The sequence below is a fragment of the Gossypium arboreum genome, chromosome 4 (genome assembly GCF_025698485.1).
Source record: "Gossypium arboreum isolate Shixiya-1 chromosome 4, ASM2569848v2, whole genome shotgun sequence".
Taxonomy (NCBI): Eukaryota; Viridiplantae; Streptophyta; class Magnoliopsida; order Malvales; family Malvaceae; genus Gossypium; species Gossypium arboreum.
The window spans coordinates 4870851-4890193 of NC_069073.1; the positions used below are offsets into that span (position 1 = coordinate 4870851).

At 32.4% G+C, this 19343-nt stretch overlaps 1 protein-coding gene and 1 long non-coding RNA gene across 2 annotated transcripts; both read left to right on the forward strand.

Annotated features, from left to right (window-relative positions):
• Positions 1-2232: 2232 nt before the first annotated feature.
• Positions 2233-5811, forward strand: LOC128291804 (uncharacterized). The gene is made up of 2 exons (XR_008281724.1): positions 2233-2967; positions 3081-5811. It is a non-coding gene; the product is annotated as an uncharacterized LOC128291804 (long non-coding RNA).
• An 8946-nt stretch (positions 5812-14757) lies between these two features.
• LOC108457974 (probable serine/threonine-protein kinase WNK7) lies at positions 14758-18719 on the forward strand. The gene is made up of 8 exons (XM_017757195.2): positions 14758-14925; positions 15645-15763; positions 16087-16124; positions 16306-16533; positions 16628-16848; positions 16961-17118; positions 17198-17612; positions 17700-18719. The coding sequence occupies exons 2-8, from the start codon at positions 15668-15670 to the stop codon at positions 18374-18376; spliced, it is 1833 nt and encodes a 610-aa protein (XP_017612684.1). The 5' UTR covers positions 14758-14925; positions 15645-15667; the 3' UTR covers positions 18377-18719.
• The last annotated feature ends 624 nt before the right edge of the window (positions 18720-19343 follow it).

Here is a 19343-nt window from a genome sequence, read left to right on the forward strand (position 1 = left end):
ACGCTATAATATTATATTTCTTAATAAGATCTAAATTAAATAATAATGGTCCTGCTCGGTAGGCTTAGCCTTGTATGTAGCTGGCCCTGGACAATGTATTTATGATTAAGATCTGTTTAAGCTTGAATTAAAATTAAATTAAAAATTATGCTTATTCAGGAGGTTGGCAAAACTAAACAGCATATTTCATATTTTTAAATTAAACAAAAACTTATTAAATTATTAATAAAAAATTTATAGATAATTTATAAGGAAAAGATAATTTAATAGCAAATAATGGATATATATATATATATATATATATTTATAAATATTTTATTATTTAGTGGATGTTTATCAAGATAAATTTGATGTATTTTAGGACTCTAATATTAATTAAAAGTATAGCTTTATCAAATTAAGCGTTTATGTCTGAAACACTATCTCTGGTTGACTTTGTAGTAGGGGTGAATTCTACGGCTTTGAATTGTGGTGTTGGAAGGGCTAAGAAGAAAGTAAGACAACGGCCGGAGTTATCTATGGAGGTATTTGACTCGACAATGGATGGGAACGGGTAGATGGTGCAAGAGGAGAACGTGGCCAAGGATTCGTATAAGGCTAAGTTGATGGGTGATTCATCAATTCTAGATGGGAATGTTTGTATGGAAGAGGATTTCGAGTTACAGGATGAGGGTGTGACGACGGAGGGAGACAGTGAATGAAATTCCTTCAATCATGTTCGCTGATCGTGTTCATAGGTTTATTGAAAAGAAAATGGCTTTATCAGTTATGATCAAATTACTGGGTAGGAAAATAGCTTTCAACACCTTACTCAACAAGGTCTCTATTCCGTGGAATATCAGGGGCCAATTTCAGTTAATGGATCTAGAAAATGACTTCTACCTTGTCCGGTTCCAGGACAAGGATGATTTGGACAATGTGTTGTTAGGTGGTCCTTATGTGGTTTTTGGACCTGTCAGTGAGAACCTAGTCAGTCGATTTCTCGACGACCAATAGTATGGTTGACACTCTTGTAGTTTGGATCTGTTTACCAGGGTTGTCCAAAGGATATTATTCTGATTTTCTGCTTAGGGCTATCGAAAGTATGATTGGACCGGCTTTTTGTATCGATGCACAAACTGATGCGGCAGTCAGAGGGCAGTTCACTAGATAGGCTATTAGTGTGGATTTGAAAAAAACCAGTGGTTTCGAAAATTAGAATCAATGGTAGGATACAAAGTTAAGTATGAATGGTTACCTAACATTTGTTTCTCGTGCGGGCTTGATGGTCATAGATCGTTGTTATGCACTAGAAACAAATCAACTATGGAGGAGGATGTGATTGTTTCTGGTGGCTTGGGGCTGAGAAATCGGGTCTTCAAACTAGGGTGAAGGAAGAGGCGTTTGGTCCTTGGATGATGGTTGAGCGACGGTAGAGGGGGAAATCGCGTAATTCATCAGAAGTAAGAAGCGTCAGTGGTAAAGGGGTTCAAGGTTTGTTGTGTTGGAGGCCGAGGGGGAGGAGATAACAGTCGACAATCACGTGGTGAGTGAGTTGAATAGGGCTGGTGTTTTAGAGGAAAATTCGGTGATGTTATTGACCAGGAATGAAACGATGGTGGAAGGAAAGAAAGGTGTGATTTCTTCGATAAGGAAAATAATTGATACGACTAGTGGGGAAGTTGGGGTTAGGAGAAGAGATGTTAGGGTTAAGGGTAAATGGTAAAGGGGTTTGTGAAAATTTTAGGCTTAAGTCTATTGGAAGAGCAACGGTTTCTGATCATGATATTTGGGTAAGCTGCTTGTGCTCGTATTTTGTGATTGATGCTTGAATTCATCTTTTTAATATTTATGGATTTAAATTTAATTTTTTGGAATTCTCAGGGAGCGAGACATCCCCATTTACACAAGTTTATATCTGAATATAGACATGAGTTTAGTCCTGACATTTTTTTTTATTTGAGACCTGGATAAGTGGCTTTCGTGATGATGGAGTTATTAACAAATTGGGGTATTCGAACTCTTGTATCGAACTCTTGTAGAATTGAGGCGAATGTTTTCTTTGGTGGAATTTGGGTGTTCTAGAATGATAATATTAATGTTAAAATTTTGGTATTACATTATCAGGCTGTACACATGTGGATTGGTAATGAACAAAATTCAACATTGGTTTTTTGTTCGACTATATATGCTAGTCCCCAGAGGAATCGTAGGCATATGTTGTGGGATTATTTGAATTCTATGGTTGAATCGTGTGATGAGCCTTGGCTCATTGCTGGTGATTTTGATTCGATCTTGGATATGTCTAAAAGGAGAGGTGATGCGGCTACGTTTAGGAACGGATGTGCTCATTTTCAGGAATTTCTATTCAATAATGGACTTCGGGACTTGGTTGTTGTGAATCTCGTTTTACATGGAGTAGCGGAGGGTTATCTCAACGTTTGGACAGGGTCTGGGGAATTCTATTTTTGATATGTTTGCATCTGATTGTTTTGATTCAAAATTTACATCGGTTAAAAAATGATCATCGCCCGATTTTAGTGTCCCTTAAACCTCACCAGGTGGGGGGGGGGGGGGGGGACAAGACCTTTCCGGTGTCTTGGCAGTTGGATGCTTCATTCTAAGTTGAGGATGTTGGTTAGTAATAATTGGAATTCTGAAGAATCCATGGTGAATATACTGAAATAGTTTCAAGTTAAGGTCCAATATTGGAACAAGCGTGTCTACGATAACATCGTTAGCTGAAAAAGAAAATTGATTTAATAGTTGAAGGAAGCACAAAAATTGTTGGAGTTAAGGTCGAATAAGAGGTTTTGTATTCAAGAGATAGAATTGAGACAAGTATTGGAGGAGGTTTTGAAGCATAATGAGCTCTTATGGTTTCAGAAATCCTGGTCAATTTGGCTCATGAATGGAGATAGAAATACCAAATACTTCCATGGACGGACTCTTGCTAGACGTAAAAGGAACAAAATTAAGGGCCTTAAGGTAGATGAGGTTGATTGGTATTTTGATCCTGTTATTCTAAAACAAAATGTTGTGGATTTTTATAAGAGTCTATTTTCCTTAGACTATTCAGTTGATGGGTTTTTGCCTTGCAGATGTCATTTCCAGGATTTATCTCTAGTGGAAAAGGGTGGTTTCGAGATGGTGGTGACAGATTTAGAGATCTGTAATGCAATTTTTGGTATGGCTCCGCTTAAGGCTTCTGGAGCTGATGGTTTCCATGCGAAGTTTTATCAAACTCAATGTGATACTGTTGGTCCTTCAGTTTGTTCGATGGTGCGACAGGTGTTTAAGGGTTGTCCAATGAACCACAGGATTAATAAAAATTTGGTTGTTCTAATCCCGAAGATTGATAGTCCAGAAAGTATCACTCAATTTCATCTGATTAGCCTGTGTATAATTTAATACAAGATAATCACCAAGTCAATTGTTAATAGATTACGACCGTTAATGTCGAGGCTTACTAAATAAAATCAAGCTAGCTTTGTGATGGGTAGAAGCATTTCGGACAATATTGTTCTTGCTCAATAGGTGGTACATTCTTTGAGGAATTTTAAAGGCAAAAAATCGAGGATGATTCTAAAAATTAATCTCGAGAAGGCATACGATAAAATTTATTGGGACTTCTTAAGGGATACACTTTTAGAAGTAGGGTTGTCACCTATGTTGATCACAGTAATTATGAATTGTGTGTCTTCAGCTACGTTCTAGGTCGCTCTGGAATGGTACGGTCACGAATGAATTTAGGCCTTCTAAGGGGTTATGACAAGGAGATCCATTATCTCCTTACTTATTTGTGTTATTTGTGTTATGTATGGAGAGATTGGGGCACTTAATTGATGAAGTAGTGAATAACGAGAGGTGGAAGCCTCTGGTTCTGCTTAAGGGAGGTCCAGCTTTATCACATTTATTTTTTGCTGATGATCTAATGCTATTTGGTGAAGTGGATCTAAAGCAAGGTGAAGTGGTACATGATATTTTAAATACCTTCTGTCATTTATCGGGACAAAAAGTGAATAGGAACAAATCTCAAGTTTTTTTTTCTCGCTTAATGTTTTGGAAACTGTTGGTTTAGATATATGCAAGAATGTGGGATATAGATGAGTGGATGATTTGGGGTTGTACCTTGGTCTTCTGATTATTCATAAGAGAGTTGGAGTTGGCACTTTTGAGTTTTTGGTGAATAAGGTCCGTAGTAGACTCAATGGGTGGGAGGCTAAGAAACTCTCACTGGCAAATAGAATTATGTTAGTTAAGTTAGTGTTGATACCTATTCCTAATTATTTTATGTCTATAGTTCGTATTTGTGTAACTGTGTGTGGTGAGATTGAAAAGGTGGTCCACAATTTTTTGGGGGATCATATTCTGATTAGGAAATCGACCCTCTTAAAATGGGATGATTGTTGTCGTCCAGTTGAGGTTGGGATTTTTTTTGGTCCTCTAAGGAATTTCTTTGTGGGATTCGAGCAACCAGATGACACTTTGCGAGTTTGTGATTTAGTTAATGAGTTTAGGAATTGGGATTGGATCCGTCTTAAAAGCTTTTTACCAAATCCAATTGTGATGCAAATAGCTTTGCTATTGCCTTCTTCATTGGATGCGGGAAATGATCGATTATTGTGGAGATGGGCGGCTAGAAATGCCTTGTCCATGGCGAAAACCTATAGAGGTATGTACCAGTTTGGTTCGGATAATAACTCTAATGTCTGGAAGTTGTTTTAGAAAGCCAAGGTTCCTCAGCGGGTTAGAGTGTTCATTTGGCTCATATGGAAGAACAGGCTGTTAACTAATGAGGAGAGATTTATGAGACATATGGCTTGTGAGGGCTACTGTTCGAGATGTAGTTTTACCCTTGCGTCCAAGTTACATGCAGTTAGAGATTGTCCATTTCCATAGGCAGTCTAGACTTCAATTGTACCAAATCATAAGCAAATATTATTCTTCTCCTTACCTCTTGACCAATGGGTTGTTTGGAACTTGCAGAATATAGGAATTGTGGTAGTCATGAAGTTGACTGGAAAACGTTATTTCCTATAGTTTGTTGGTTATTATAGAAAAATAGGAATATGTTTGTGTTTTTCAGTAGTCATAGCTCTGTCCAGGATGTGGTAGATACAAGTATTAGTTGGACAAGAAATTACTCTCCACCCTTGACAGCTATGTTTCATTTGGGATCTATGGCTACTGATACGAAATGGTCAGCTCCGGAGAGTTGATGTGTTAAGCTTAATATAGATGGTGCAATTTCACTTAGCTTTTACTCGGCTACAATTGGAGGAGTCATTAGAGATGCTGATGGTAATTTGTTATGTGGTTATTCGATGACATTAGGGAAAGATAAAGTGTTTAGGATCGAAGCGAGGTCAATGTTAGAAGGGCTTCAACTAGTTTGGGGCAAAGGGTATCGACAGGTTGAGCTTGAATCTGATAATGCTCTGTTGGTGGAGTTAATTTTGGCTAGTAAATCTATTGATAGTCAATTTAAGAAATTATGAGCCATTCATAAGCTGATACAGGTGAATTGGAAAGTATGTATCCATCACATTCCTAGAGTTGACAATGCAATTGCAGATTTTTTGGCAAAGCATGCTGCTATAGGATTCACAAGTATTCAGGACCTCCTCAAGTTGTGCGGGAGTTAATTCAAAAAGATATTATGGGCTTTTGTTTTTATGTTTGTTATTGTAATCGCCTAATGCTGTTTTATTTACCAAAAAAAGTAGAATTTTATCTTGTTATACGTCTTATGTTTATAAATATAGATTTTGGAGAAACATTGTATCATCCTAATTAATCAATAAAATATTGTAGTTTTGCTCTCCCAAATTTTTTTGTTCTTTTACACTCTTTATTTTCTATTGGTTAAACTACCTAGTTGGTCATCCAACTTTCCAAAATGAAATCGTTACAATTTTGTCACTCAACTTTTAAGGCGTTTTTATTTTAGCCGCCCAACCATTAAACCTTTAACGGTTGTTAACTTGTACATGCCATATCATGTTCACACTTTCATTTTGGTCACCCAAAAAATATTTTTTTATAATATTAACTGGGTAAAAAACATTAAGGATTAAAGTGAAAAAAATGATAAAAACTAAAACAATACTTTAAAATTGTCAAATTGTACTTGTTTACCCCACTGTTGAAAGTTCTAACTTTTTTCAATATTAAAATTTTAAATTTCAAAAACATCAAAATCGATTAAATAAGTTATTGAAAGTTTTTATCCATTGATAGTTTCAACCTTTTTCGATTCATAAAGATTTGTTAATATAATATTGATATTAATTAAATTAATTCACCTAGACTCCTTTTAAATCTTAAAATTTTATTTTATATTTCCAAATTAAAATTAACTCAAATAAATTATTTTTAATAATTATACATGAAACTCAATTTCTTTTGATTATATGATCCCGAATCTTTCATATTAAGCTAAAAGCAAAGAAAAATCCTTATAATTAATTTAATTAATTAATTTTATATTCCGTACAAACAAAACCAAGAATTTTTCCATCACTTCTTTACCCAAATGAAGAATAACAATTACTTAAATTAATTACAATGATTTTTAGTTGCTTTTAGCTTAGCATGGAAGATTTTAGATTATATAATCAAAAGAAATTTAAGTTTCAGAGGATTTATTAAATATGAATTATCAAGTGATTTCATTAAGAATAATATAGAAAAATAAAATAAAATTTTAAAACCTTAAAGGAGATTAATTTAATTAATTTCAATAGTACAAGAACGAATCGGTTAACATTATTAAGAGATTAAAATTTTCAACAATTTATTTAATTGATTTGTATGCTTTGAAATTTAAAATTTTAGTGTTGGAAAAAAAAGAAATTTAGAATTTTCGCAATGTGATAAACAAGTACAATTTGATAATTTTTAATATATTATTTTAGTTTCTATCCTTTTTACTTTAATCCTTAAATTTTTTTTACCTCAATCAATACTTTAAAAAAAAAATTTTTTTTGGTGACCAAAATAAAATCAATCTAGAAGTTGGGTGCTTAAATGAAAGTGAGAACATGATTCAGCGTGTACAGTTAACCGCCGGTAGAATGGTTGAGTGACTAAAATAAAAGCGTTTTAAAAGTTGAGTAATGAAATTATAAGAATTTTATTTTGGTCAAAATGAAAGCATCTTAAAAGTTGAATAACCAACAAAACAATTTACTTTATTTATAGATAATTCTCTATTCTTACTCAATTTCTTTTATCCCTTCTTTTCTTTATTTTTAATGGGTAATAGGCAAAAGAATAATAAAAAAATCTACCAAATTAACCTTCACCACGGATTGAACACAAGATTCTTGAAAGTAAACCCCAACCACTGACAAAAGAGCTATAAAATTGTTTGACAGGAAAAAAAAACCAACTTTGCTAGTAGGATTAGAACGTGCATTCCCTTGATTCCCACAACTTTAACCACCTATCTACTCTATTAAAGTTTTTATTTTTTATACGCCAAGAAATTTATAAAAGCTTACTTATTCGCATTTGATCATATTTATTCATTCAAGGACAGAATATTAGATTTATTTTCAAAATCTTAGATATAATATGTGAGATTTATAAAAGTTTCTGTTAGAAAAAATTATATTTTATGAAAGTTTTGAGGCATATTCTTAATAGGTAAAGGTGGAGAATTGAATTATAAAATTATGGTTTCATATTCTACTCCATGAGACCTTTACAACGGTATATCATATGTTCAAAATGGTTGAGTGATGAATGAGAAATTGATGCTCAAAGTAAGCTACTTGAAAATATTGTTGAGGAAAAATAAAGACTTAGATCCCACATTGGTTAAATACTTAGTGTGAGATGTGTTTATATATGTGAACCCTCTTAAAAAATAGTTGAATGATTAACTTTGAAACCCTACCTCGCACGTAAAGGGGTTGTAGGTCCAAACTCAACAGGATTAAGGTGCATTTTCACGATGCGGGTGACGTAAATGTTTAAACCAGTTGGGCATATGGATAAGTTTTTAGCCCAACATGAAATTATTTTTCCTCAGACAGAATCTAGTTATATAAGACACTTGTCTTATTGATTTGATTCCAATCAATATGATTAAATTTTTAATCAAATTAATTGATTGGCTCCTTAATGGCAGATTTTGTGGAAATTTTCCAAAAATCCAACATTCTCTATGCCTATAAAAGGCTATAATTTCTCAAGGGTTTGACACACTAATGTTTTTCTTATACCGAAATTCTGTTGCTCTCAAAATTCTTTCTTTTCCTCTTCGTATTTTTCAAACATTCTGGTAATAGAAAAATGCATTGTTTGTTCGTTGATCGCTATAAAGGTGCTGCTGCTTTGATCTTTGTGCTGTTGTATCTTGGGAGACATTCGACCAACCATTCTCCAAGTAACATAAGAGCGGCCGAATCTGTCTTAAGGAAACTGTGTTTCACAAGCCTTAACGTTTTGCAAAATTCTTATTCTTCTTTCTGATTTAAACTTTTATTCGATTTTACTTTTGATTATTTTTCGTATTTGATAAATTAAATATAAATTATTCTATTTTTTATATAAGTGTTTATTTATATTTGAGTATTTTGTTCGCTAACATGTTTGTCCAACAGTTTCTTTTTAATATTTTATGTCTAGATTAATTTCAATTTTTAATTCATGATTAATTATAATTGATTTGATTACCTTATTTTATTTTTATCTTTCCGAATATGGTGAAAAATTGATCTCAGCATTAATTTTGGTTCTTGATCTTAGATTTTCTCGATCAAATTTAAATTGTTAAGGAGCTTGACATATTTTTATTGAGGCATAATTGTGATTATTTTTTAAATTTGATTGAATTATTAAGATAAATTATTAAATATTGAGAGGTTTATAAAGTTTATTAATGAACATTTGTAATATGTTTATTTTCAAATGATTTTCTAATGTTCTAATAATATTTAAAAAAGTCAAATATTATTTTATTATTTAATATGAATGCGTTTTGGTTTAATATATTAATACCATGTTGCTTTATATTTGAGTAAATGTTTTTTATTAAATGTTCGTTGTTTAAATATGTTAATTCAATTCGAGGTTTATTTCAAAACAATCATTAATAGATATTCAATCAATAACCATATCATTTATATAGAAACGAGGTTTAAAACGAGCCTACAAAGCTTCAAAATCAATTTAGAAACAAGAAGGGATTAATTTGAAATAAAATAGAAAAGTACAGTAAAAACAAAAAAATAGGGGTCATACAACCGTATAGCCAAACTGTGTGACAAGTTGAGACCGTTTGGTGCTATGGGTATTCAAAGAAAGCTAAGAATATACATTAGTTATTAATCTCCTTGTATTATTAAATGTGTTAAATAAATTGAAAATTCAATTATAACATGATTTGTGATTACTATTTGATTTGATAATTTTCCCAACATTAGGGGGAGAGAAATAATAGCCAGATAAAAATAAATTACTTAGAATGAATTATCATTATTTAGATCCTCACAGAAAGTAATTTGAACCAAAAGTTCAAGAAGTTAATCCACTTTATTACAACTTAACTACCAAATGCATTTACTGACTTGATGAAAATAACCAAGTGTTATATACTAGTTAATGTTTTGATTTGAATTGAAGTTCGAGTAGGACAACTTGCTAGCCTAATTGAAGGTAATGCATGCCTAAAGTATGGTAGTTCGATTGATTCCAAAGATGAAAATTCTTTTAAAAGAAAAGAATAAATCTAGATTGTCATAAAATGGAGGCAATACTCTTGAAGAGGCCAAAAACATAATTATTTATTAAAACTCCAGAAGAGATTTAGATACTTAAAATTGAAGATGGAAATAGTAAAAATAAAGAGATCTCGATAAGTTGTGTTAATATGAGAAAACATGAAATTGTAAAAATAGAAATTTGTTAACAACAGTTTTACATGCAATTTTATTATTGAGATAATGAAAGAAAATGAGGATTTTGAAGAAATTTTTTGAGAATTATATACATGAAATAGATTGGTCAAAATGAAAAGATACAATTTAAGTAGAATTAAGTTCGTTTAGTGTGGGCTATGCCTCACATTCTTCTACCAGTTAAACTCTACTATTTTTTTTCCAGTTAAATTTTGATTATTCCAGAGATATTTTAGTATGATTAGAACTCTAATCTTAGCCTATTTAAAGGGACATTGTATCCTTATTTTGAGATCCCAATAAAAAAATGGACTTTTCTTTGGAGGCAATAAGATATAGCAGCATATGAGTTTTAATGAGAGTTTCGTGGTAATTATAAAGAGTAATTTATACCCTTTTTGTGAGTGTCCTATGAGATTTAAGTTTTATCTGCTGGTTTGATCTTTGGGATTTTGAGCTTTGTATTCGGAGTTTTGGGTAATGTACGTGTAGTACATTTAGGTTAATTTTTTTCATATTGTACTCTCGTTTAGTTACTAATTTAGTGAAAAGTTGAAGCTTTTTTTACATGTGGTTTTTCCCTTTTTGAGGGTTTTCCACGTAAAATATTTATGTTTGTTCTTCTCAATTTTTATTATCTCGTTATTTATATAGGTCAATCCCAACATAAAATTTCTAGACTAGTAGTCTAAACATCTAAAGGTATAAACTTGGTGGAGTACAAATGAGTAGTTTTGCAAAAACAGAATAAGAAACATGAAGTTTTTTTTAAGTCTTGACATTGATTGTAAAAAATATAATATTCTTTTGTGTTGGATGCAATAACTTTGAGATATCTTATTAGTCTGACAGTTCATGAAAGATTTGACAAACGTCTTAATTGTTGTTACAACATTTTGTATGAATCACTATACTGATGAAGTTTATATTAAAATTATTGAAGAATTTAGAATGCTAGAAGCATATAAAAATTCCAAGAAAATTGTTCAATATATTCATCTAAGCATTTATATGAATTTAAATAATTTGAACATATGTGGTAAATTTGACGTAGTGAATAGTAGTTGAAGGAAGATTATAAAATAATCCAAAATACCTATATGTATTTTTATAGAAGGATCATTATTAAAATTTTGTTATGATTATTGTTGGAACTCTTAAAAGATCAAAATATATTTCCCAAAAATTTCCTCACTCAAGACATTCAGAATATTGATGATATAAATGTTTATCAAATTCATTCAAATGATCATTTGAAAAGCTTGTATTCAAGATTAGAATACATAGAATATGCGATATTATGTGATGTTGTAATAAGAGTAAATACACGCTATACTCTTTTTCCCTTAACCAATGTTTTAGTTTCACTGGGTTTTCTTGGTAAGGTTTTTAATAAGACAACATATTATGCATATTATAGATATGTATACTCTTTTCCTTCCCTAGACATATTATCTACCAATAGACATCTAAGAGAGAGTGCTATAAAATTTTTATTATTAAGTGAATGTCCGGCAAAATCAAGATAAGTTTGATATGCTTGAGGACTCTAATATTAATCAGAAGTAGAGTTTTATCTTATTTATTCGTCTAATATCTATAAATATAAACTTTGGAGAAACATTGTGTAACACCCCTAACCCGTATCCGTCACCGAAATAGAGTTACGAGGCATTACCGAACTTATACATTAGCATTTGTACAAAACCAAGTCATAAATTTGCATTTCAAATCAAAACTTTTCAAATTTCATCAAAAAGTCCCTAATATGGGCATACGGGTCCCAATACATGCTTTAGAAATGGTTTGGAACTATACTGGCAACTTTGGAAATTTATCTTTAAAGATAGGGGCACACGCCCGTGTGGCTTGGGACATGGCCGTGTAGCCAGCCCGTGGGGATCCCATGGCCGTATGGCCAGCTCGTGTGGAATTCTGACTTGCAATTTCTTAAGCATCAAAGGGGCACACAACCTGGGCACATGCCCATGTGGCTAGGTCGTGTGGTACACTGATTTTTCACCATTTTTAAGCCATTTTCACATGATTTTGACACACGACCATGCTTGAAACCTGTGTTCTTCACATGGCCAAGACACACGGCCGTGTCTTTTGCCCGTGTACTATCCTGACTTCATATTTAAGGATACAGGGGACACACGGTCATTTCACACGCCCGTGGGCTGTCCATGTGTCACACACGGCCTAGACACACGCCCGTGTGTCTTACCCGTGTGGACAAAATAAGGCCATTTCCTAGCCCTATTTCTCACCCAAACTTAACCATTTTCCTGCATGAAAACTTACAAGTATATACCAACCAATTTAACCAATTTCCATCATTCAATCAAACATTTCCAACTTTTAAACATACCTTAAAGCTTACCTTTACATTAGTTTGTAAATCATGTTTTATGAAAGGTGATTTGTATTTTATTGAACATGAACATACCATATTACCTCAAAATACATATTACTAGCCATTCCAATGGCTAGGTTGTAAACAAACATATTACTTCATCATTTGGCCTCAAAAGCTTATACATGCCATTATAACAAAATAGATTTATCATTTTTACCAAAATGAAGGGATTGATAGTGTGATGATAGCTCCGACCCAATTCCAACCTTCACGAGCTTTGAGCACTATAAAACAAGAAAAATATAAACCTAGTAAGCATTAATGCTTAGTAAGTTCATATAACCAAACTACACTTACCATTCATATATAACAAGTAAATCACACATAAGGCAAGTTATCCATCAATTTAGCAAACTAGCAAATATCGCCTATACACAATCATTCAACCAAATTGGTTAGTACAAAAACATTATTTTGCATAGATGAGCTCATTATGTCATTTCTTCTTATTTCATTTGTTAATACATTTCCGTTGAATCTTTGAATTTTCGATGGACCTTTCCTTTTCTAGTAGTACACCCGAGGTGTACACTCCCATTTCAAGTGGTACACACGAAGTGTACATACCCTTTTCAATTTATACACACAAAGTGCACATAACCTTTTCAAGTGTACACATATAGTGTACCTTTCCTTTTCAAGTGGTATACAAAAAGTATACCTCTTTTCATATGGAATACACAAAGTATACTTAACCTTTTCAAATTGTACCATTTGGGTACACAAATCCTTTTCAAGTATTACCCTTTCGGGTTACATTCCTTTTTATAATGAAATCAAAAGATTATCCCTTTCGGAACAACCTATACTGCAACATATGTAGGATCTCATATACACGCGTAATCACCTGTCCAATCAGAAATCAATATTCAAACGGATTCATGTAATATTTCATCATTTACACCTCACAAATCAAGATTGATTTATTACATGTACATACCAATTTCAAATCATAATACACAATATTCAACAATCAATTCAATACATTTACATGCTTAATTTAGTTATACGAACTTATCTTGACAATTGATCATATTTACTAATCCGAGACTTTTTCTTTCCCTCAATCTTTTTTTCCTTTGTTCGACACTTTCGGATCTATATAAATAAATTTAATCATCAATTCTATGATTTTTACATTCAATCAAGCCCATTTCACATTTTAGGCAAAAGTACTATTTTGCCCCAAACTTTTAATTAATTCCAATTTCGCCCCTAGGCTCTGAAATTGAAATTCATGCAATTTACTCCTTATTCCAAGCTTACTAAAAATTTCAATATAACTTTTACAGCACATGTATTTCATAAATTTCATAATTTTTCCAAGAATTTCACTATTTTGCAATTTAGTCCCTACACATGCTTTCACTAAAAATCACTTTGTAAAAGTGATTTCTCTATTAATAAACTTTCATTTCCTATCATAAACTTTCAATTTACATCATATTCATCCATGGGTAATTTTATAAACTTTGATTTTCTTTCAATTTAATCACCCAAATAAAGAAATTAAGCTTTCCCGATCTCCAAAATATAAAAATCACTAAAAACGGGATATAAAACATACCAAATCAAGCTTGAGAATTTTCCTTTCTCTCTTCTAGGATTTCCATGTATTTTATGAAGAAGAAGATGATATAAAATGAGTTTAATTCTATTTAATCATTTATCATACTTTATTTAATTCAATTTCCAATTTAGTCCTTAACCTTTTTCAATTTTTCCATGGATGACTCATAAAAACATCTACATATTTTTCATCAATGGTCTAATTTCCATATAAGGACTTCTCACTTTTAATTCTATAACTATTTAATCCTTATAACTTCTAGGATTCAACTTTGACATTTTATTCAATTTAGCCTTTTTTGCAATTAGACACATAATTGATAAAATTTTTCGATAAAAATTTTCATGCAATATTCCTATCCTAATACCTATCATTTTATGAAATTTAAATAATTTCATTTTTTTTGGACTCAAATTTTTTGTCTCGAAACTACTATTCCGATTTCACTGAAATTGGGCTATTACACATTGTATACATCTCGATTGATCAATAGCATATCATAGTTCTTTTACTCTCCTAATTTCTTTGTTGTTTTATTCTTTTATTATTTATTTCATAACATATTTTTATAACACTTGTATTAATTTTTATCTTTAAAAACATTACTTCAACACTTGAAAAGAAAAGAGTTAATATACTATTTAGTATTTGAGTTTGATTTTAATGTTCAATTTGATACTTTATTTTTTATTATCCCAATTTTATATCTAAGTTTGACTTTAATGTTAACTTTAGTACCAAATTGAACATTGAAACTAAACTTAAGTACCGACTAATATATTAATCCTAAAAAGAAAAGGGGGACAAATTTTGTCACAGGTGAGTGACAATAGGAAAGCTATTAAAAGAAAGGAAAAGGAAAAATATAAACGATAATAGATAAGTATAAATAGAGATAGTTTCTTTTATTTTAGAGCTGGCAAGCTCCTGATGGTTTTTAGAGAGAAAATAAAAATAAAAATTGAGAGATTGCTTTCAATTCAACTATCAAAAAGACATCTTTGTTTCCGTCTCTTAATTTCTCCCAATTTCCCTTCATTAGGGTTAGGTTTCTTTTCTCTCTCTCGTAATTTTTCTTCCTTTTTTGGTTTTGCATTGCGGAGAAAAAGCTCAAAATTTGAACTCTTCTTTTTCTTTTTCTTTTTTCCCAGGTAGTTAGAAATTTAATTTATTATTTATATGTAATTTTTGCTTAATTTTGGGCGATTGGGTTAGCCAATTTTTATGATTTATTTAATTCTGATATGGTTATTTTGGTTCCTTTATCGAAAAGTAAAATAGTGCATGAAAAACAAAACACATAATTTTACTTTAATATAAAACAATTACGTAAGAATGGGTATTAAATTATGGTTTTTTTTTTTTGGGGGATTGAGGGTATGCTTTAAATTTTTTGTTAAATTTTTGAGCAGCACATGTATAGCAAAATTTACAAACTAAAAGAACCTTGAGAATTTCTTCTTAGATTTTAGTTATTTCTTTCATTCGAGGTTGTTGTTTGAAGATTCCAATCGGACATTGTGTTTAAACTGATCTGGAATCAGGGTTGAATTCAAGTTTTTAATTTTTTGTAACTTTTGGTGTACTATATTTCATGCATAGCTCTGCTTGTTAATTTTTATGTAGTTTTGCAGGATATAATGGTAGCTAAATAAATCTAGGATTTAATCTGATAGATCAATTTTGGTAATGTTGAAGTGATCCTAGTTATTGATTTGGAATTTGCGTTTTGTTCTTCTTTGGGGTGATTTTTGCTATTCAGGGTTTGCAATTTTATACTTAGATATGGTAGGAGCAGGAAGTGTAGGAGATGGTGGTGCACATGCAGAGCCCCCTGATCCTGATATTCTTGAGATCGATCCCACTTCGCGATACATAAGGGTAAGTAGTATTTGTTTGATCAGTTTATTTTAAATTTTTATCAACTTCTATCCTGTTGTTGTGGGAGCATTTGAAAATGAGAGATATTAATGTTTTTGTAGCTTACTTGGTTTTTTTGTTTAAAAGAGGAGGTGAATATTCATTTCAACTAGAAATCTTAGGTTATTGTAGTTCATTCATTTGGTTTTCTGCTGTTTTCGAGATTTGAATTTTTTTTATATTTGAATTATTCAATTATCCTGCATTCTTTCTTATAACTGAACTAAATATTCTGCACTTGGCCACTATTGTTTCACCTTGTTGACTGATATATTTTCTAACAGTATAATGAAGTGCTTGGGAAAGGTGCCTTCAAGACAGTGTATCCTTTTGCCTGAATCTATGGGACTCAGGCTATTATTACTTGTTTTCACAAGCATGCCTGTTTGTATTGTTTAATGAATTTGGTGATAAAACAATGCTATAAGCAGAAACAACAGATCATTTTTCAGTTGGATTTATCTTTTATTGGTATCATTTTCCTTAATTTTATGACCAACCAGTTACAAGGCATTTGATGAAGCTAATGGCATTGAAGTTGCATGGAGCCAAGTTCGGATTGATGAGGTCCTACAGAAGCCAGAAGACCTGGAGAGACTGTATTCTGAAGTGCGACTCTTGAAATCGTTGAAACATAGTAATATTGTGCGGTTTTACAATTCTTGGATTGACGATAAAAAGAAGACGGTCAATATTATAACTGAGTTGTTCACCTCAGGAAGCCTCAGGCTGTAAGTTTACTCTTGTCATATCCCCACTGAAGTTCCACCATTTGTTTTATGATGAAATTAACCTTGTGGTGAGCATGTGTGATATGTGATTTAGGTATCGTAAGAAACACAAGAAGGTTGATATGAAAGCAGTGAAGAGTTGGGCAAGACAGGTTTTAGCTGGTTTAATATACCTGCATAGTCATGAACCGCCAATTATACATAGAGATTTGAAGTGTGATAACATATTCATCAATGGCAACCAAGGTGAAGTTAAAATTGGTGACCTTGGGTTGGCTACTGTTTTGGAGCAATCTAATGCTAAAAGTGTTATAGGTATATTTTCAATTTGCCTCAATTTCTTTACTTCTGTAAGTTCATTTTATGGTATCCACATTTTCTAGAGTTTGCACATGTAAAAGAATCCCTGACTCTTTTTATGGGATAGGAACCCCTGAGTTTATGGCGCCTGAGCTGTATGACGAGAGTTACAATGAGTTGGTTGATATTTATTCCTTTGGAATGTGCATGCTGGAGATGGTGACTTTTGAATATCCTTACAGTGAGTGTAGAAACTCAGCTCAGATCTATAAAAAGGTTTCATCTGTAAGTTCTTTGTTTACTTTACCTTGTAAATACCAGTCAACCCTGCATTTCCAAATACTTAGTGCTTCCAACTTTGTAGGGAATAAAGCCTGCTGCCCTTTCTAAGGTTAAGGATCAAGAGATGAAACTATTTATTGAGAAGTGTTTAGTTCCGGTGCCTCAAAGATTATCAGCGAAGGAGCTTTTAATGGACCCCTTTCTTCAGGCAAATGCATCAGCAAAGAATCATCCTTTGTCACTCCCTGATATTGTTATGCCCAAAATGGGAGCTTTTGGAGATCGCTGCCTCATGTCAGAAGTACCTGCTTCTACAAAGAATAGACCATCCTCTGCGGATCTTAACAGTGATAGTGAGCTGCCTGTTATCAAATTTCTCGATAATTCCATGGGCATTGAGGTCCGAAGGTCAAACAAAGGCAACATTTTCTTGTTAAAAGGAGAGGCAAATGATGAAAACTCTGTATCGTTAATACTTCGAATAGCTGATAAGAATGGTAAAGAATAATCTAATCATCTCCACTCTCGCATACTATCTCTAAACTCGTACATTAAATACATTTTGCTTTGTTTCTTATATGCAGGACGTGTGAGAAATATTCATTTTCTTTTCTTCCTTGATAGTGATACTGCCCTCTCAGTTTCAAGCGAAATGGTAGAGCAACTGGAATTATCTGATCAAAATGATGCGTTCATAGCAGAATTGATTGATCTGTTGTTACTGAATCTCATCCCCACTTGGAAACCTTGTGTCCCCATTGATCATCTGGTTCCTCCTCCTAGAAAACAGTCTTCAAGAGATAATCTGTGCTCTCTGCAAGACCATGATGCCATCACTTTAGGAGCATCTGACGAATCAACAAGGCCAGGTTCTTGTTATGTGAAATATAATGGAAAAATATCTCACGCCAATATGATGGCAGAAAATTCTGGTTCCGAGATGTCATTAGGTTCTGCAAACTCTAATGATTTGAACGATAAACTTAGCTCCGTTCCATCTATAATGTCTGCTGAATTAGGGCCTGTGGGCAGTGATGGATGTGTAACTGGAGCAGAATTATCGGTTGACGGTCAGACTAAGCTTATGAATCCAGTATCTTCATCTCCTTGTGATGAAGATGAAGATGAGGAGTTAAGAATGGAGCTGGAAATGATTGAGCTGCAGTATCAGGAGGCAATGAAAGATATATCCAAGAAAAGACATGAAGCTATCATGGACACAAGAAGAAGATTGTCCCAGAAGAAGATGCAATCAGACTAGTTCATCTCCATCTCCCATCACAACAGAAAATTGGTAAATGGCCCTGCAAATGTATATATTCTGATATGGGCACATAGGCTCTTTTTTTTTTTTTTTTTTTAACCTTGCAGAGTGGTAGGAACTAGGAAGAGAGTCGTTAAATTACATCATTTTGCTTTTCGTGAAGTGAGAGCTTGAAGTTTGTTCTTCATTTTGGTTTTATACCCTGAAAAAGAAAGTAGTAGATATTTTTGTTTATTATTATTTTTTTATAATTAGGGCATTACCAAGTTTTTTCTAGATTCAATTTTTTTTTCTATGTGATTTTAAGCCAAATCTTCTACGTCAGTTTGATACATTCAAAGTTTCTTGACAGATAAGGCAATGATAGGTTGTGTGAAAGCCAAATATTGAAGTTTTCTGATAATCTTTCGATGGTAAGATCCATCAACAGTAGGATCATTAGGATGGACACTCAAAGCTTAAGCTGGAATAGAACTCAAAGGAGTATGTACACCTTTTCTATAGTGCATATTGACCTCGTGCAGAAATTCAGAAAATATATTTGTGTTGAGATAGGTAAAGACCTCTTGTGTATGGAATCACCTCAACACCTACAAACCAATTAAGTTCACCGATGACTTTTAAGAGAGAATCTACTACAAAAACTACAGATAATATGATGAATGCTATTTATGTTACTACCAATAACAAAATAAACAGAGAACCCATACCAGGCTCGTTAAGCCCATGCGAGGCCATAGATCACCTTGTTAAGCTTACAAACATATGTTGACAAGGAGGTATGTTCAAATCCAAATGGTTGCTTTATATGACTCCTTTCTCTAAACATCTTTGTAGGAGTGTATTGTTGAAATTCATTATTTAAGATAAATTTTATCACTAAGTCATTTAGACATTCTCAAAACTTGCAAAAAGCTCAACATGTTCTATATGTGATTTATAATGTACAAAATGTTTTTAAGTT